This window comes from Esox lucius, chromosome 8, assembly GCF_011004845.1.
Source record: "Esox lucius isolate fEsoLuc1 chromosome 8, fEsoLuc1.pri, whole genome shotgun sequence".
In the NCBI taxonomy this organism is placed as follows: Eukaryota; Metazoa; Chordata; class Actinopteri; order Esociformes; family Esocidae; genus Esox; species Esox lucius.
In genome coordinates, this window is record NC_047576.1 from 37,008,972 (window position 1) to 37,022,087 (window position 13,116).

General features: G+C 41.8%; 1 protein-coding gene across 2 annotated transcripts in view; it reads right to left on the reverse strand.

Moving 5' to 3' along the window:
- Positions 1–209: 209 nt before the first annotated feature.
- The window catches only part of hdlbpa (high density lipoprotein binding protein a), a 68,298-nt gene continuing 55,391 nt past the window's right edge, over positions 210–13,116 (reverse strand). For both annotated transcript variants that reach the window (XM_010865313.5, XM_010865312.5), the window contains exons 25-28: positions 11,285–11,464; positions 6,046–6,162; positions 2,050–2,202; positions 210–1,772 (exon numbers count right to left, since the gene is read on the reverse strand). In XM_010865313.5, the coding sequence (XP_010863615.1) occupies positions 1,677–1,772; positions 2,050–2,202; positions 6,046–6,162; positions 11,285–11,464 (546 nt within the window). In that variant the 3' untranslated portion in view covers positions 210–1,676. The remainder of the gene's footprint in view (positions 1,773–2,049; positions 2,203–6,045; positions 6,163–11,284; positions 11,465–13,116) is intronic.

Below are 13,116 nucleotides of genomic sequence, written 5' to 3' on the forward strand. Positions count from 1 at the left end.
CATGAAGAAGTTTGAGAACCCATCCTTGTTGTTAGTAGTCTGCGCAGCCCTTTGTGTCGGACTTAACTTGCACTGTGTTTCTGACGAATTACTGCGCTAACATTTACCCTGCACATCATCTCCTGCCCTGTTGCGGATCAAAACAAATGTTTGCACAACTCTGCCTCCATTTCATAGCATGTGTTTATATCAGAAAAAAATCAATACCATTTTTAATTTTCAATTTTTATTGAGTTTTTGGACAGTTTCATTTCCAGTGTCATCCAAAATCATTTCACTTGTATGGTTTTTGCATAATCTTTCATAAGGCTAAAATGATACAGACAAGTATTAGACAGTGATGTCATATCTTTCATTAAGTGTATCTGCATCACTGGGAGCAAAATGAAATGCTATCCAGCAACGGAATAACACGATCAAACATTTATCCCCAAAGTATTACTATACACTTCCTGTTCTCCCCAGACAATGACACCAAATCTGGATCTGGTTTATATCATTCTAGATATAAGGCTGATAAAAGGGCCATTGCTATGGTTCCAGAGAAATCTGCATAGCAACTGGAAGACAAAAGGGACTGGACACTGACCCGGTATGTTGCAGGACGAGTAACACATTACATCACTAGATAGAAGACCGTTCATTGGCACAGAATAATCTGCTCTGTTGCTTCCAAAACATGACCAGAGATAAGTTAAAACCTTTGCCTCAAATGATGAAAAAAGAAAATCTATATATTGTATTCACCTCGTACGGTACTTTAGTGTGTTGGGTTGGAGTAAAACTCTGGAGCTCTGGGTCTAGTGTTGTGGGAGGGTAAAGGGCCCAATACGATCTCCAAAAGCATCTGGCAGTTTGAGTGTGTGAAATAGTATCTGTAGTGAATAAAATCCCTCAAAATAAAGTTTGACAAATTCAGAAGGCTGCATGGCACAACACACAACTACCTGCCCATACATACTCACACAAGCACAGTTCCAAGCAAAAGGAGAAAGACAGGACAGACAACTAAAATGCATCGATTTATCATAAGACGACAAATCTTAATGAGAGTACACAGATAAAGTTACATGAGTGGAGAAGAGTGGCTGAAACAGACAGCTGGCCCCCAAGTTTCTCATCAATCACAGGCAGAGAAAATGGAGATATGGGCTAACATCTTGCCAGAGGTAAGTCAACCCCTCCCCCCAGACCCTGCAAAGGCAAAGAAACAGGAAGCTCAGTAACCCTAAGAAGCTTTGCTCTGTTGCCTTAACAGCTTTGGATTTGGTAGCACATTTCAAATCACTATGAAAATGTCAAGTCTTAAACCACATTGATTGAGTACATTTTTCTACCTGAAAATAAAATTATAACAACAACCTGCCAATGTTTCCTATGTTTTTTTTGTTTTTGCAGATAAACATTACTGAACACCAGATAAAATAAATCTTACAGGTCAAAACACAGTTTGGTTGAAAGCATTTCAGACTCCCTCAGAAAATCTACAAAAGGCAGACCAAGTTACGTAGACAGAGATGAGAAGCATGAAATATTTCCAGGACTGCAGATGTTTTCTATAGGGGTCAGTGTCAGCAGCCAGTCCAGGTCCAAAAGGGGTAGGGGAGGCAATGAGGGGAAGATTGTGTCTTCGGGTAGAGGTGAAGCCTGTCTCGTCTATAGCAGCCCAACTCTGCTCAGAAGCGCTTTGGTCCCCAGGGAGAGGCCTTAGCGGTGGCTGCCACAGGAGCACCAAAGCTGGGAAAGTCCTCGGAGCTGCTCATATCTGGAGCCTGGAGAAGAGGGTAACAAGCAGATGTCAGTGACAACCTTACTGATGCAGTTCCTTTTCATTAATAAACAAACATTAATAAGCAACCATTGAACTACACAACTAGCATTGCAAATCTACAATAGGATTATAATAAAAGTCAAAAGAAACACAATGGTGCCAGATCAGTTTGGCCAACTCATTTTATCAACAATGACCACCTAAAAGGTTGTCAAGAAGGTACAAAACAGAGTGAGATTTAACAAATAATAAACTAGATATAAGATGTCACCTCTCACCTTCTCTGTGCCTGTTTGCCAGGGAGCCTCCCTCACCACGAATCCTTTGGATGGGCCCCGGTCCCGCCCTCCGTCATCCATGGACGATGCACTGCGATCACCAGGGGGCTTCATGTACGTCATCTTAGATTCATTCTCAATCACATCAGCCATCTGAAAAATACCACAGAAGTCAGTTTTATAGAATAATTAAAATTAATATATAATAGTAATAAAATGAAACAGGACAAAATATGACACCAGAAAGCAATAATGTGCTCATGCTTATTAACCAAGGCCTACCATATTTTCATATTATTTAAGAACATCTTGAAACATTCAGCGAGCCTAATCAAATTACATTTCATGATTAATCAATGTATTCATCAAACAACAAGGTGGAAGAATTCAATATCAAGAGTAAAGCTTTATTAAAACAACTTAGATGTCAGCTATAAAAAGGCACCAAACATTCAATATTTGAGAGAAAAATATTTGACTGGAGATTCTGCACAGGCTGGGTGAAACAGGTGTTTATATTGTTGGTGCGTAAACAGTTAACATTTATTGACAGGGATATGCAAACGAAGGCAAAATAAATGCCCGGCTGTGGCCAACATTTTACTGCTAGTTGCAAAGCTGGACAATAATTGGTCAAATCATGATTGCCACCACCAAATGTCACATAAATAGTTTCCAAAAAACCTTGGACGCTTAGTGAAATGTAAAAAACTGAATGCAATGATGTGCAAATCATTTAAACCCTATATTCAATAGAAAATAGTACAAAGACAACATATCACGTTGAAACAGATACGTCATTGTTGCTTGAAAAATATGCCCACTTTGAATTTCACACCAGCAACACGACAGAGCTGGGACAGGGCAGGATTCAAAATGAAAGCTGGGACAGGGGCCAGTAAGACCTATCGTCGGGCCAGTAGACAAAGACACTCACTGGCCCGTAAGGGCCAGTGCTCAATTTCACTTTTTAAATTCATAATATTGTATTAAAACATTTGCGTGTCATCTTTGTCACACTTCCCGCTTCGATTTACGCCCCCCCCCCCCCCACCCCCCCCCACGTTGTGCGTTCCTGACAAAAGATTGCTCCCTATCCTCCGGATGTGTACAAAACTCAATAATAGCGGAAAATAGACTTATTCTACAAAAATAATCTAATCGGTAACCAGACTTATATAACTTAATGAGCATGTCCCTACCCTCTCAAAAATCTTAGAATAATTTGTTTCCCCAACAACTGAACACCTTCCTGATGACAAGTAACATTTATGAAATGCTCCCATCCGGCTTCAGACCCAATCATAGTACGGAGACGGCACTTGTGAAGGTAACAAATGACCTTCTAATGGCCTCAAAGGTTCTGCATCTGGCCTGTTGCTTCTTTAGCTTAATGCTGCCATTGACACTATTGATCACTCTCTTCGCTTAGAAAGACTGGAAACCCATATTGAGCTACGTGGAGATGTTCTAGCCTGGTTTAAATCTTATTTATCTGAAAGACATCAGTTCGTATGTGTGGATGACATATCCTCTGACAAATCAAAGGTATGTTTTGGTGTAAACTCAAGAAAAACAGAAATGCTTGTTTTAGGACCCAAGAAACAAAGAGCTTTGTTGGCAGATCTGTGAACCTCGACGGCTGCATGGTCGTATCCCAAAACACTGAGAAACCTTGTCGTTACCCTCGACCGTGACCTCTCCTTTGATGAACATCTTTGGAACATTGCAAAAATCTGAAACTTTCTATCAAAAACTGACGCAGAAAAATTCATCCATGCTTTCTTTACTTCTAGATTAGATTACTGCAATGCTCTTCAGGTTACCCTGAAGAATCAATAAACAAACTTCCATTAGTGTTGCACATGGCTGCTAGAATCCTAAATAGAACTAAAAAATTTAAACATTTCTTCAGTACTAGCCTCTTTATACTGCCATACATACCTACCGTAACCTTAGATTGCAAGATGCAGGTCTTCTAAATGTACCTAGAATTTTGAAACAAACAAACGGAGGCAGGTCCTTCTCTCATAGAGCTCCACTACTGTGGAATGATTGCCAATTCAGGTTAGAAATGCAGACTCCGTGCAAGCTTCCTAGTGTCCACTAAAGACTTATCTCTTTAGCATGGTCTATGATAAAGTGTAGTCTGGCCCAGGGGTGTGAAGGTGACCAGAAGGCTTGATACTGTCCACCTTTGCGGTCTTGCCAGGTGGACTCGTCGCCACTGGGATGCCCTACTTCCAATGCCATTCCGGGGCGGAGTCACTGACTTGTCTCTCTGTTGCGCACATCATGCAATTGGGCTGAACTCAACACTCTGCCCTCATTCAGGGTGGTTGCGGTTGATGGGCGTCCCTTTAGTTGATGCTTGGCAATGTAGGTGGATTGATTTCATGCCTGTTGGGCCCTGTCCGGGGCCCCCCCCGGATCGGGCCACAGTGTCACTGGACCCCCCGTCTCAGCCCCAAGGTCTTACATTGCTATATTATTGTGCTGGGGGAGTAGGGTCAGTTCTCCTTCTCCAGTATAAATCCTTGTAGATCAATGGAATGCATTTTCTAAATTTTCCCTGTATCCTGCCTTGTTTTAAACTTAGGAGGACATTAGGTCTTGGCCCACATCTCCAGAGTACCAGGCTTAATGGACTCATTGCTGTCCCGGTCCAGGGTCCACCTGGTTGTGTTCCAGATCAAGACGATACCTGACAATTTCAGTTGCCAATTTTCTTAAATAAGGATCTCCGCATGTATGGCAGCCATTCCATTCCAGTATCTGTTAAATTCTAACACAGACATGTCATTTTAATTAATGACGTACTGATTAGGGGATTACCTGAACCAAATCTTATTTAACTAAGAAAAGTCTAAAAACCACTGCTGTGTTCATCACCATCTTCTTGTAATAGGACCAGCTGGATGGCAAAAAAAGTACAAGTAGTTCCTCAAAGGTAATTTGAATTAAAAAAACAACTATTCAGTATGACAAGAGAGAAAGAAAAGCTGAGTGAGGAAAAGGGTCCAATTCTGGCTTTACTGGCAGAGGGATAACATTTTTGTGCCAGGAGTGGCATAAAGTCACCCAATAGCATGCCAAGACACATGAAAGCTGTGAGGGTTATTCCACCAAATATTGATTTCTGAACTCTCCCTAAGTTAAAACATCAGTATTTTGTTGTGGAAAAATGAATATGAATTTGTTTTCTTTGCATTATTTGAGATAAAACAATGCATCTTTTATTGGTTATATTGGCCAGTTATTTTCCACAAATAAATACTCTAAATGACAATTTCTTTGTCTTTTTACTGTGTATACACGCTCTTCCCGAATGAAAATGTGGATTGATAAATTTGTGAACAAAACTGACCGGTAAACACAGGAAGTACCTGTTTTTTTGAAATGAGAACTATATAGGGAAAATTAAAACTATATTTTGAGGAATACAACACTGTCATGTTCTTTGAGGTAAACAACATTTGTATTAACTCGGAGTGTTTTAGTTTTCTGCTTGCAATACAGGTTTGCGATAGGGGTACGTACGTATTCATTAATAATTTCTAGGACGCTATTAACTAATTACTGACTGAGACAGTAATTTTTTTAATAACAATCCATTATTAATCTATGTGCCTGAAAGACAGTCCCCTTACTATGTGCCAGTAAGGGGATTGTCACCGAAACATGACAAACTATCGCTTCAATTTTATGACACTATACAGTAATGAGAATTGTGGTTTAATTCACCCTCTGATACATTTTAAAATCATAATGTTCTGAAAACCTTTACAGAAATTTTAAAAACTTGTTAAAATGACACTTTCTTTAAAGGTTTTAATACAAAGACCCATACAGACAAGCTAGCGTCATATTATGACCCTGGCGAAGAAGCAGATTTGCGTGTTTGATTTTTACTACATAACCTAAAAAACATGAACATTTCAGGACATCCATAATTTTTTGACCCTTGTACACCACTGAGTGGACAACAGCACTTACATACTCCTCCTCCAGGTTTAGGAGGTGGTCGATGGCTTCATCAACCAGCTCAGGACGTCCGGTGACAGACACTTGATTGGGGTCAGCAGCTCCAGGCACTGGGAACCTCAGATCAACCTAAACAAAAATACCAGAATAAAGAGAAATCCAAGACTTCACAACAGTTGAGGTAGGGATCTCTGCATTCTAAGGCACAGCATTTTAAGGCAATCCACCAGTGCAACGAATCTGGCTTATTAACCTGGATTCGGCACACTTGGCCCACCAAAGGATGTAGCAAATTTCTCAGTACTTTCCATTGTGGCAAATGAATATTTGGACAAGTTATCCATTTCACACTCAAGTGACCCTTTGTGACAGGTTGGACAAGCTCAAATTTAGTCATTAGCTAGAGTAGTGCACACCTCCAAGTACACTTGATCCATCCTACTTCCTGGTTGAGCTGACGTGGGATAAAAGCAGAATGGCTAGGCACAATGGGCTTTGGAAGAAATATCCCTATGCGTATCTAAAGACTCCTGGGGCCTTATTCACAAAACATTTTATTTTACAACTAGGAGGACTCCTAAATAGCACTTAAAGTTCCTAGTGAAGAGTTTCCTCTTAAAACCTATTCACAAAGTGGCTAAGACCAGCTTGTACTAAGGAATGGGGAGAAGTCTTAAAGAGAAAGGGCGGGGTTAACCCCGTTGTTGTGGATGATGTGATCCACAAAAACAAGCTTACTTACTATGCCAACAGTGATTAGCTGATAGGGGAGGGATTTCTGCCAGTGAATTCATCATAGCAATACTGTAGAAGGATGTGTCATTTTGCCATATTGAAATAAAGACATGTCACTGATTTAACATGAAACCAAGAATGATATACTTAGGTTTTTTCCTGCACAGAGGAATTTTGGGCACCCCCAAAAAAGAGGTTTTAGTGAGCGCTAAAGGAAAATCACAAGCACCAAAAGGATAAGAATTGAAAACAACAATACATTACATTATAGAAAGCCTGAAATAAACAAATATTACTGCTATATTGCGACTGTATCTGGTGGATTTTCGAAGTACGCATCCATGCTTGCGATTTGGGTCAGGATAGACAAACATTTGCTGGCTTAACATACAGTAGTTACGTTATAGTAAGCCTTAACTGAAACTGTATACGGTTATATTGCGACCGTTTCTGGCATGGAAAAGTTTATCTTCAGTCTCGCTTGAAATTGCTCAATTCTTATGATTATTCCTAGGAAGTTAGTAGTAAGCCTATTACTGGCTAATAAGCTGTTAAAACGTCCAGTGGCAAAAGCAATACTGTTCATAGACGCAATGGTGGAGTCAAACTTAATAAGAAACGTTAGTCAGTTTAACACAATCCTCAATGGAGTCTAGCGACAGCTGAGATGTGTAATGCCGTGGCGTAGTGGTTAAACACACTGCCTCTCAGGTGGAAGACCTAAGTTTGAATCTATCAAGAGCAACTACATTTATTATTTCTGGTAGATTCCACGATTCTCTCGTATATTCACTTGATGAAAAGGTTAGTTATTAGAGATAGTAATTGTATAAATATAATTCATGAAAGATAAAAGCACGTTGTTTTTCCATGAAAGAAAAAAATATGTTCTTATGCCATGAAATAGCTTTGGCAGACTTGCTAGCAATGGCTTAATTCTCATGACTATTCTAGTAAGTTAGTAGATACCGGTAAAGCTTTTTACTGGCTAATACGCTGTTAAAACGGCCAGTGGCAAACGCAATACATAGCCGCTATTCGTTGTGCAGGTAAACTTAGTAAGAAATGTCATTCAGGAATGGCCAATTAACTATTTGAAATGGCCAGAGGCCAGAGGATTTGTTCAGGATAGAGACAAGAGGCTATACTGACAACCAGTAAATGTACAGCTCTGTGGTGTAGTGGTTAACGACACAGCCTTCCACGGGGGCGATCCAAGTTCAAATCTCAAGATGGCCACACTTTCTATTGCAGGCTGGCTGAACTTGGCTTGCCTGCTTTATTTTATTCTGTTAAAACTTTCCCCTTAAAACCATACTACAGTGTGTGTAGTCACGTGACTCCACCCCGTCCAGCCAGCCGCATGGAAGCAACATGGAGAACTCAACAACGAGTCAACTGAGCAACTTGTACCAAAGAAAAACTGTCCATCGTCTGGACTCATTTTGGCTACAGTAAAGACGACACATAAAATTAAGTCAAATGTAAACACAGCAGAAAGAATATACCACCAATGGGTTTCAACACTTACAGCACAATCATTTTACCGAATATTTTCCAGTCGACCACATGTCAGAAATTATTGCACAGGGTCTGAGAGATATGCTTTCTGTGTGGCAACTCACAGAATAGAACCTTGTGGTCGTAACGACAGATAACAGTGCTAATGTTGTCAAAGCTGCACAGCTCAATGGACAGACACAGCAGCAGTGTTTGAAACAGGCTGCACCTTGCAATCGGTATGTGCACATCGGCTTAACAGACAATGCTGTAATATTCAATAATCTAATTGGGGATGTCTGGGTGGAAACTGGCGGCAATATTCTGTTTGTATGTGTCATAAATGATAAAGTTTGTTTTTATATTACTTTTTATATTCTCCTTTGCTGTGCTGATGTTCTTGTTAAATGTGTTTAAAAAGGTGCTATATAAATATTTTACTTCAGCACACTAAATATTGTGACAACAATAAAAACTACTATGTAGCACCTATTGCAATGTCACAAGGTAAATTTCACATTACAAAACAAAGCAAAAAACAAAGAGCAAAAAAATGGTTCATTAATCGTAATCGAGGTAAAACGTTCAATTTATCGTGATTTAGATTTTAGGTCATATAGTCCAGTCTTCTAGACTACCATGGCCTTGCCAGATCCATTTATTTTGTTAATAAAAAGGGTGAAATGCTCTGAAGCAGGATGTGACCTCAGCTACTGACTGCTTCTCCCGACCCCACACTCCTGTCCCTCGAACTCACTCCCCTCCCCCCTTCCAATGTGGTAATAAAATTATTTAACCAGTTTTGTTAATAGGGTTTCAGTTATTCAAGCATGACAGACAATTATGTTTATCAAATGGTCAGAAATAAGAAAATGCATAGATTTGTCATGAGGTAACTCACTGCCTTTACAGTACATGGACAGACCATGCTTACTGTCGTGTGTAGTCCCCCCCAAAAGGCCCATTCTGAAGCCAGGATACTGGCTTCTCAAGATACGTTCAGCTAATTGTCAGCCTCTTACATGTCTGGCAGCTCGTAAAAAAATGTGCGTTCATCTTTTGATGGTGCAATGTGCGCAATTGTGTCCCCTATCTATAGCACCAACTCCACTGAGTGGTGGAGGTATGGCCATGAAGTCGGCTTTGTTTCTTTGTAGTTGGCAAACATCATGAGGAAACCAAAATTATTTGTAACACGATATGGGGTCATCGTTTGACGTAATAGATGACCGAGATAACACGTAGTTCGTCTGTGCTGCATAACTGCATTTTCCCTGTGGCCAAGTAGCATATAGCTGTCACAACCTTGATCTCTGAGGTGATTGGGTTGTTTGTTTGGTGAAGTGACAGCATCTCCGACTAGCTCTACTATGAGCATAATACCCTCATGATTAAGGCAATACCTCAGTATCAATAAATGTTTCTAAAACGTCAAACTGATTAATTAGGTGGATTGCCGACAGCAGCCCTTTTGGGACTGTGTGTGACATGGTGTTAGTGACTTAGGAGTCCTCTTGACTACCCCTAACTTTTGACAGATTAGCTAGTTTTAACACACACTTGAAATAGACCAGAAATGCAGGAGGCCTAATGTTAGGACTGACACCCCCATTTTTGTTAGGACTGACACCCCCTGAGCTTGCCAGCATTGCTGCAACAAGATTAATCCCAAAAGTCATGAAAAAGAGGGTATCACTGGCGATGTCCAGAAACAATTAACTTTATTTTGAAACCTGGCAGTCTAGAAAGCTATTATGTGAGAACCTTCCAGGAAATTGACAATCTTGTACAAAGGTGTAATACTCCCTTTACAGAACAGCGCAAACTCTAACCAGAACAGAAAGAGCAGTGGGAGGACCCGATGCAAAACTGAGCAAGAGTGCCTACTTTGAGAAACAGATGCCTCACATGTCCTCAACTGCCAGCTTCATAAAGTATTACCTGCAAGACACTAGTCTCAAAGGAGATGTGACGCCAGAATGCAGGCCTTCTGGGCAGAGTTCGTCCTCTGTCCAGTGTCTGTGTTTTTTTACTCATCTTAATCTTTTTTATTGGCCAGTCTGAGATTCAGCTTTTTCTTTCTTTTTCACTGTTGATGTTGAGACTAGTGTTTCGCGGGTAATATTGAACAAAGCTGCCAGTTGAGGACCTGTGAGGCTTATTTAGAAAGAGATACAACAGGGCACACAGAAAACCAGTGAAATAAAATATTGGATTAGCTTTTGATGACAAGAAAAATTTCAACAAATTTCACCCAAAATGTCAGAATACCCTAATGGTCGTAGTTTGAAGCTTTCTTAAAAACAACCAGACCATTGCTTCTCAACTTAAAATAAAGAGCTCTTTTATAACAAGAAACCAGGCAAGCCTAGCTCAGCCGGGCTTCACTCATGAAAATCTAACCTGGGTCGCCCACGTGAAAGGCGGTGTCGTTAAAAGCTTATTAGCAAGTAATGACACTAGACGCCATTAATCAGTGTTAAACTGAGTAACGTTTTCTGTACTAGGTCTAATTCAGAATTTTAAGAAAATAGAAGCCCTTTAAAATGTCACTTGTTTGTCACAAATAAAAGTGTAGGCCTGTGGTGCATAATCTGAGACTTGTTGGTTTATTGCCTAAGTTTACAATTTTAAAATAAAGCCTTCTCCTGCCATGCCTTTTGTCTCTGTAGCACACACATCGCCGATCATTTGCAAGGGGTTGTGCGGATGCCTTCTCTAAAGATTTTCTTTTTAAATGTTTACTTTTTTTCACCCCTCAATAAGTTAAAACAATGAACACTGTGTAGCCTATTGGCCTTCTGACACATCAGGAGAATCCTTATAGCTGTAGAATCTGGAAAGGTCAGTACCTGGACTTAGTCAGGTCTAGAAAGTTATTTTATTTTATTTCTGGTTGTCTTGTCACTATACCTACTCATTTGTTTATTATTTCACCAAAAAATTGCTTAATGTTTTATGAAAACACAAAGGATATAATATTTCCAGAGATAAGATGTACCCCAACCCTACTCACCTTGAACTCGTCCATAATCCTGCGGATGCCCTTGCCACGGGCCCCGATGATCCTGGCATGGACACGGGCATCCAGGGTGATATCCTCAGAGATCATCTCCTCCAGCTCATCCACAATGGCTTGGATGGCATCCTTGGCTGCTGTAGCCTTGTGCTCATATCCAGTGATGGTGATCTGATCCTGGGAGGTGGAGATAGAAGGGGATGATGCATTAGGACAATATAACAAATAACGCAAACCTAAAATGTAAAGATGTTTATTAATTAGACTTGCCTGAATTCCTTGCCAGCAGCAGTTGTCACAAAGTGCTTTACAGAGACACCCGGCCTTAAACCCCAAGGAGCAAACAGTAGTGTTGAATTTCAGTGGCTAGGAAAAACTCCCTAAGAAGGCCCAATTTTAGGAAGAAACCTAGAGAGGACCCAGGCTCAGAGGGGTGACCAGTCCTGTTCTGGCTGTGCCGGGTGAGATATTAAGAGTCCAATTGGAATAATTAATACATTTATCTGGGCTAAATCCAGAGCCTATTTGATTTTAGACTAGGTCAGAAGTATGACCAGGTGGACAAGGACAGGGACAGCAACAGGCCCCCCAAACACACAAATGACCATATACTCTGACACTGACAAACAGATCAATAAAATGAAAGTCTTCCACAGGACAATGAAGAGACTGGAGACATTGTACAACAGGAGAAAAATTCTAATGGCACCGACTCATCCAAATTGCATTTTAAACATTGAAGGGGCATTGTGTGCGGTATATTGACAACCACATTGAACTCCATAACAACAAACAGTGCAGTACAGTGCAATCGGTGCAGCTTCTGCAGTAATGCGATCGATGTATCGGTCTGTCTACGTTCCTACTCTCACCTATGGTCATGAGCTTTGGGTCATGACCGAAAGGACAAGATCCCAGATACAGGCGGCCGAAATGAGCTTTCTCTGCAAGGTGGCGGGGCGATCCCTTAGAGATAGGGTGAGAAGCTCGGTCACTCGGGAGGAGCTCAGAGTAGAGCCGCTGCTCCTCCACATCGAGAGGGGTCAGCTGAGGTGGCTTGGGCATCTGTTTCGGATGCCTCCGGAACGCCTTCCGGGGAAGGTGTTCCGGTCCCGTCCCACCGGGAGGAGACCCCGGGGAAGACCTAGGACACGCTGGAGGGACTATGTCTCCCGGCTGGCCTGGGAACGCCTCGGTCTCCCACCGGAAGAGCTAGAGGAAGTGTCTGGGGTGAGAGAAGTCTGGGCATCCCTGCTTAGACTGCTGCCCCGCGACCCGGCCCCGGATAAGCGGAAGATGATGGATGGAACAACAAACAGCTGTTTGACAATTCGATTTACCGGTCAATCTACGTTCCTACTCTCACCTATGGTCATGAGCTTTGGGTCATGACCGAAAGGACAAGATCCCGGATACAGGCGGCCGAAATGAGCTTTCTCCGCAAGGTGGCGGGGCGATCTCTTAGAGATAGGGTGAGAAGCTCGGTCACCCGGGAGGAGCTTAGAGTAGAGCCGCTGCTCCTCCACATCGAGAGGGGTCAGCTGAGGTGGCTTGGGCATCTGTTTCCGATGCCTCCGGAACGCCTTCCTGGGAAGGTGTTCTGGTCCCGTCCCACCGGGAGGAGACCCCGGGGAAGACCTAGGACACGCTGGAGGGACTATGTCTCCCGGCTGGCCTGGGAATGCCTCTGTCTCCCCCCGGAAGAGCTGGAGGAAGTGTCTGGGGAGAGGGAAGTCTGGGCATCCCTGCTTAGACTGCTGCCCCCGCGACCCAGCCCCAGATAAGAGGAAGATGATGGATGGAACAACCAACAGCTGTTTGACAATTCT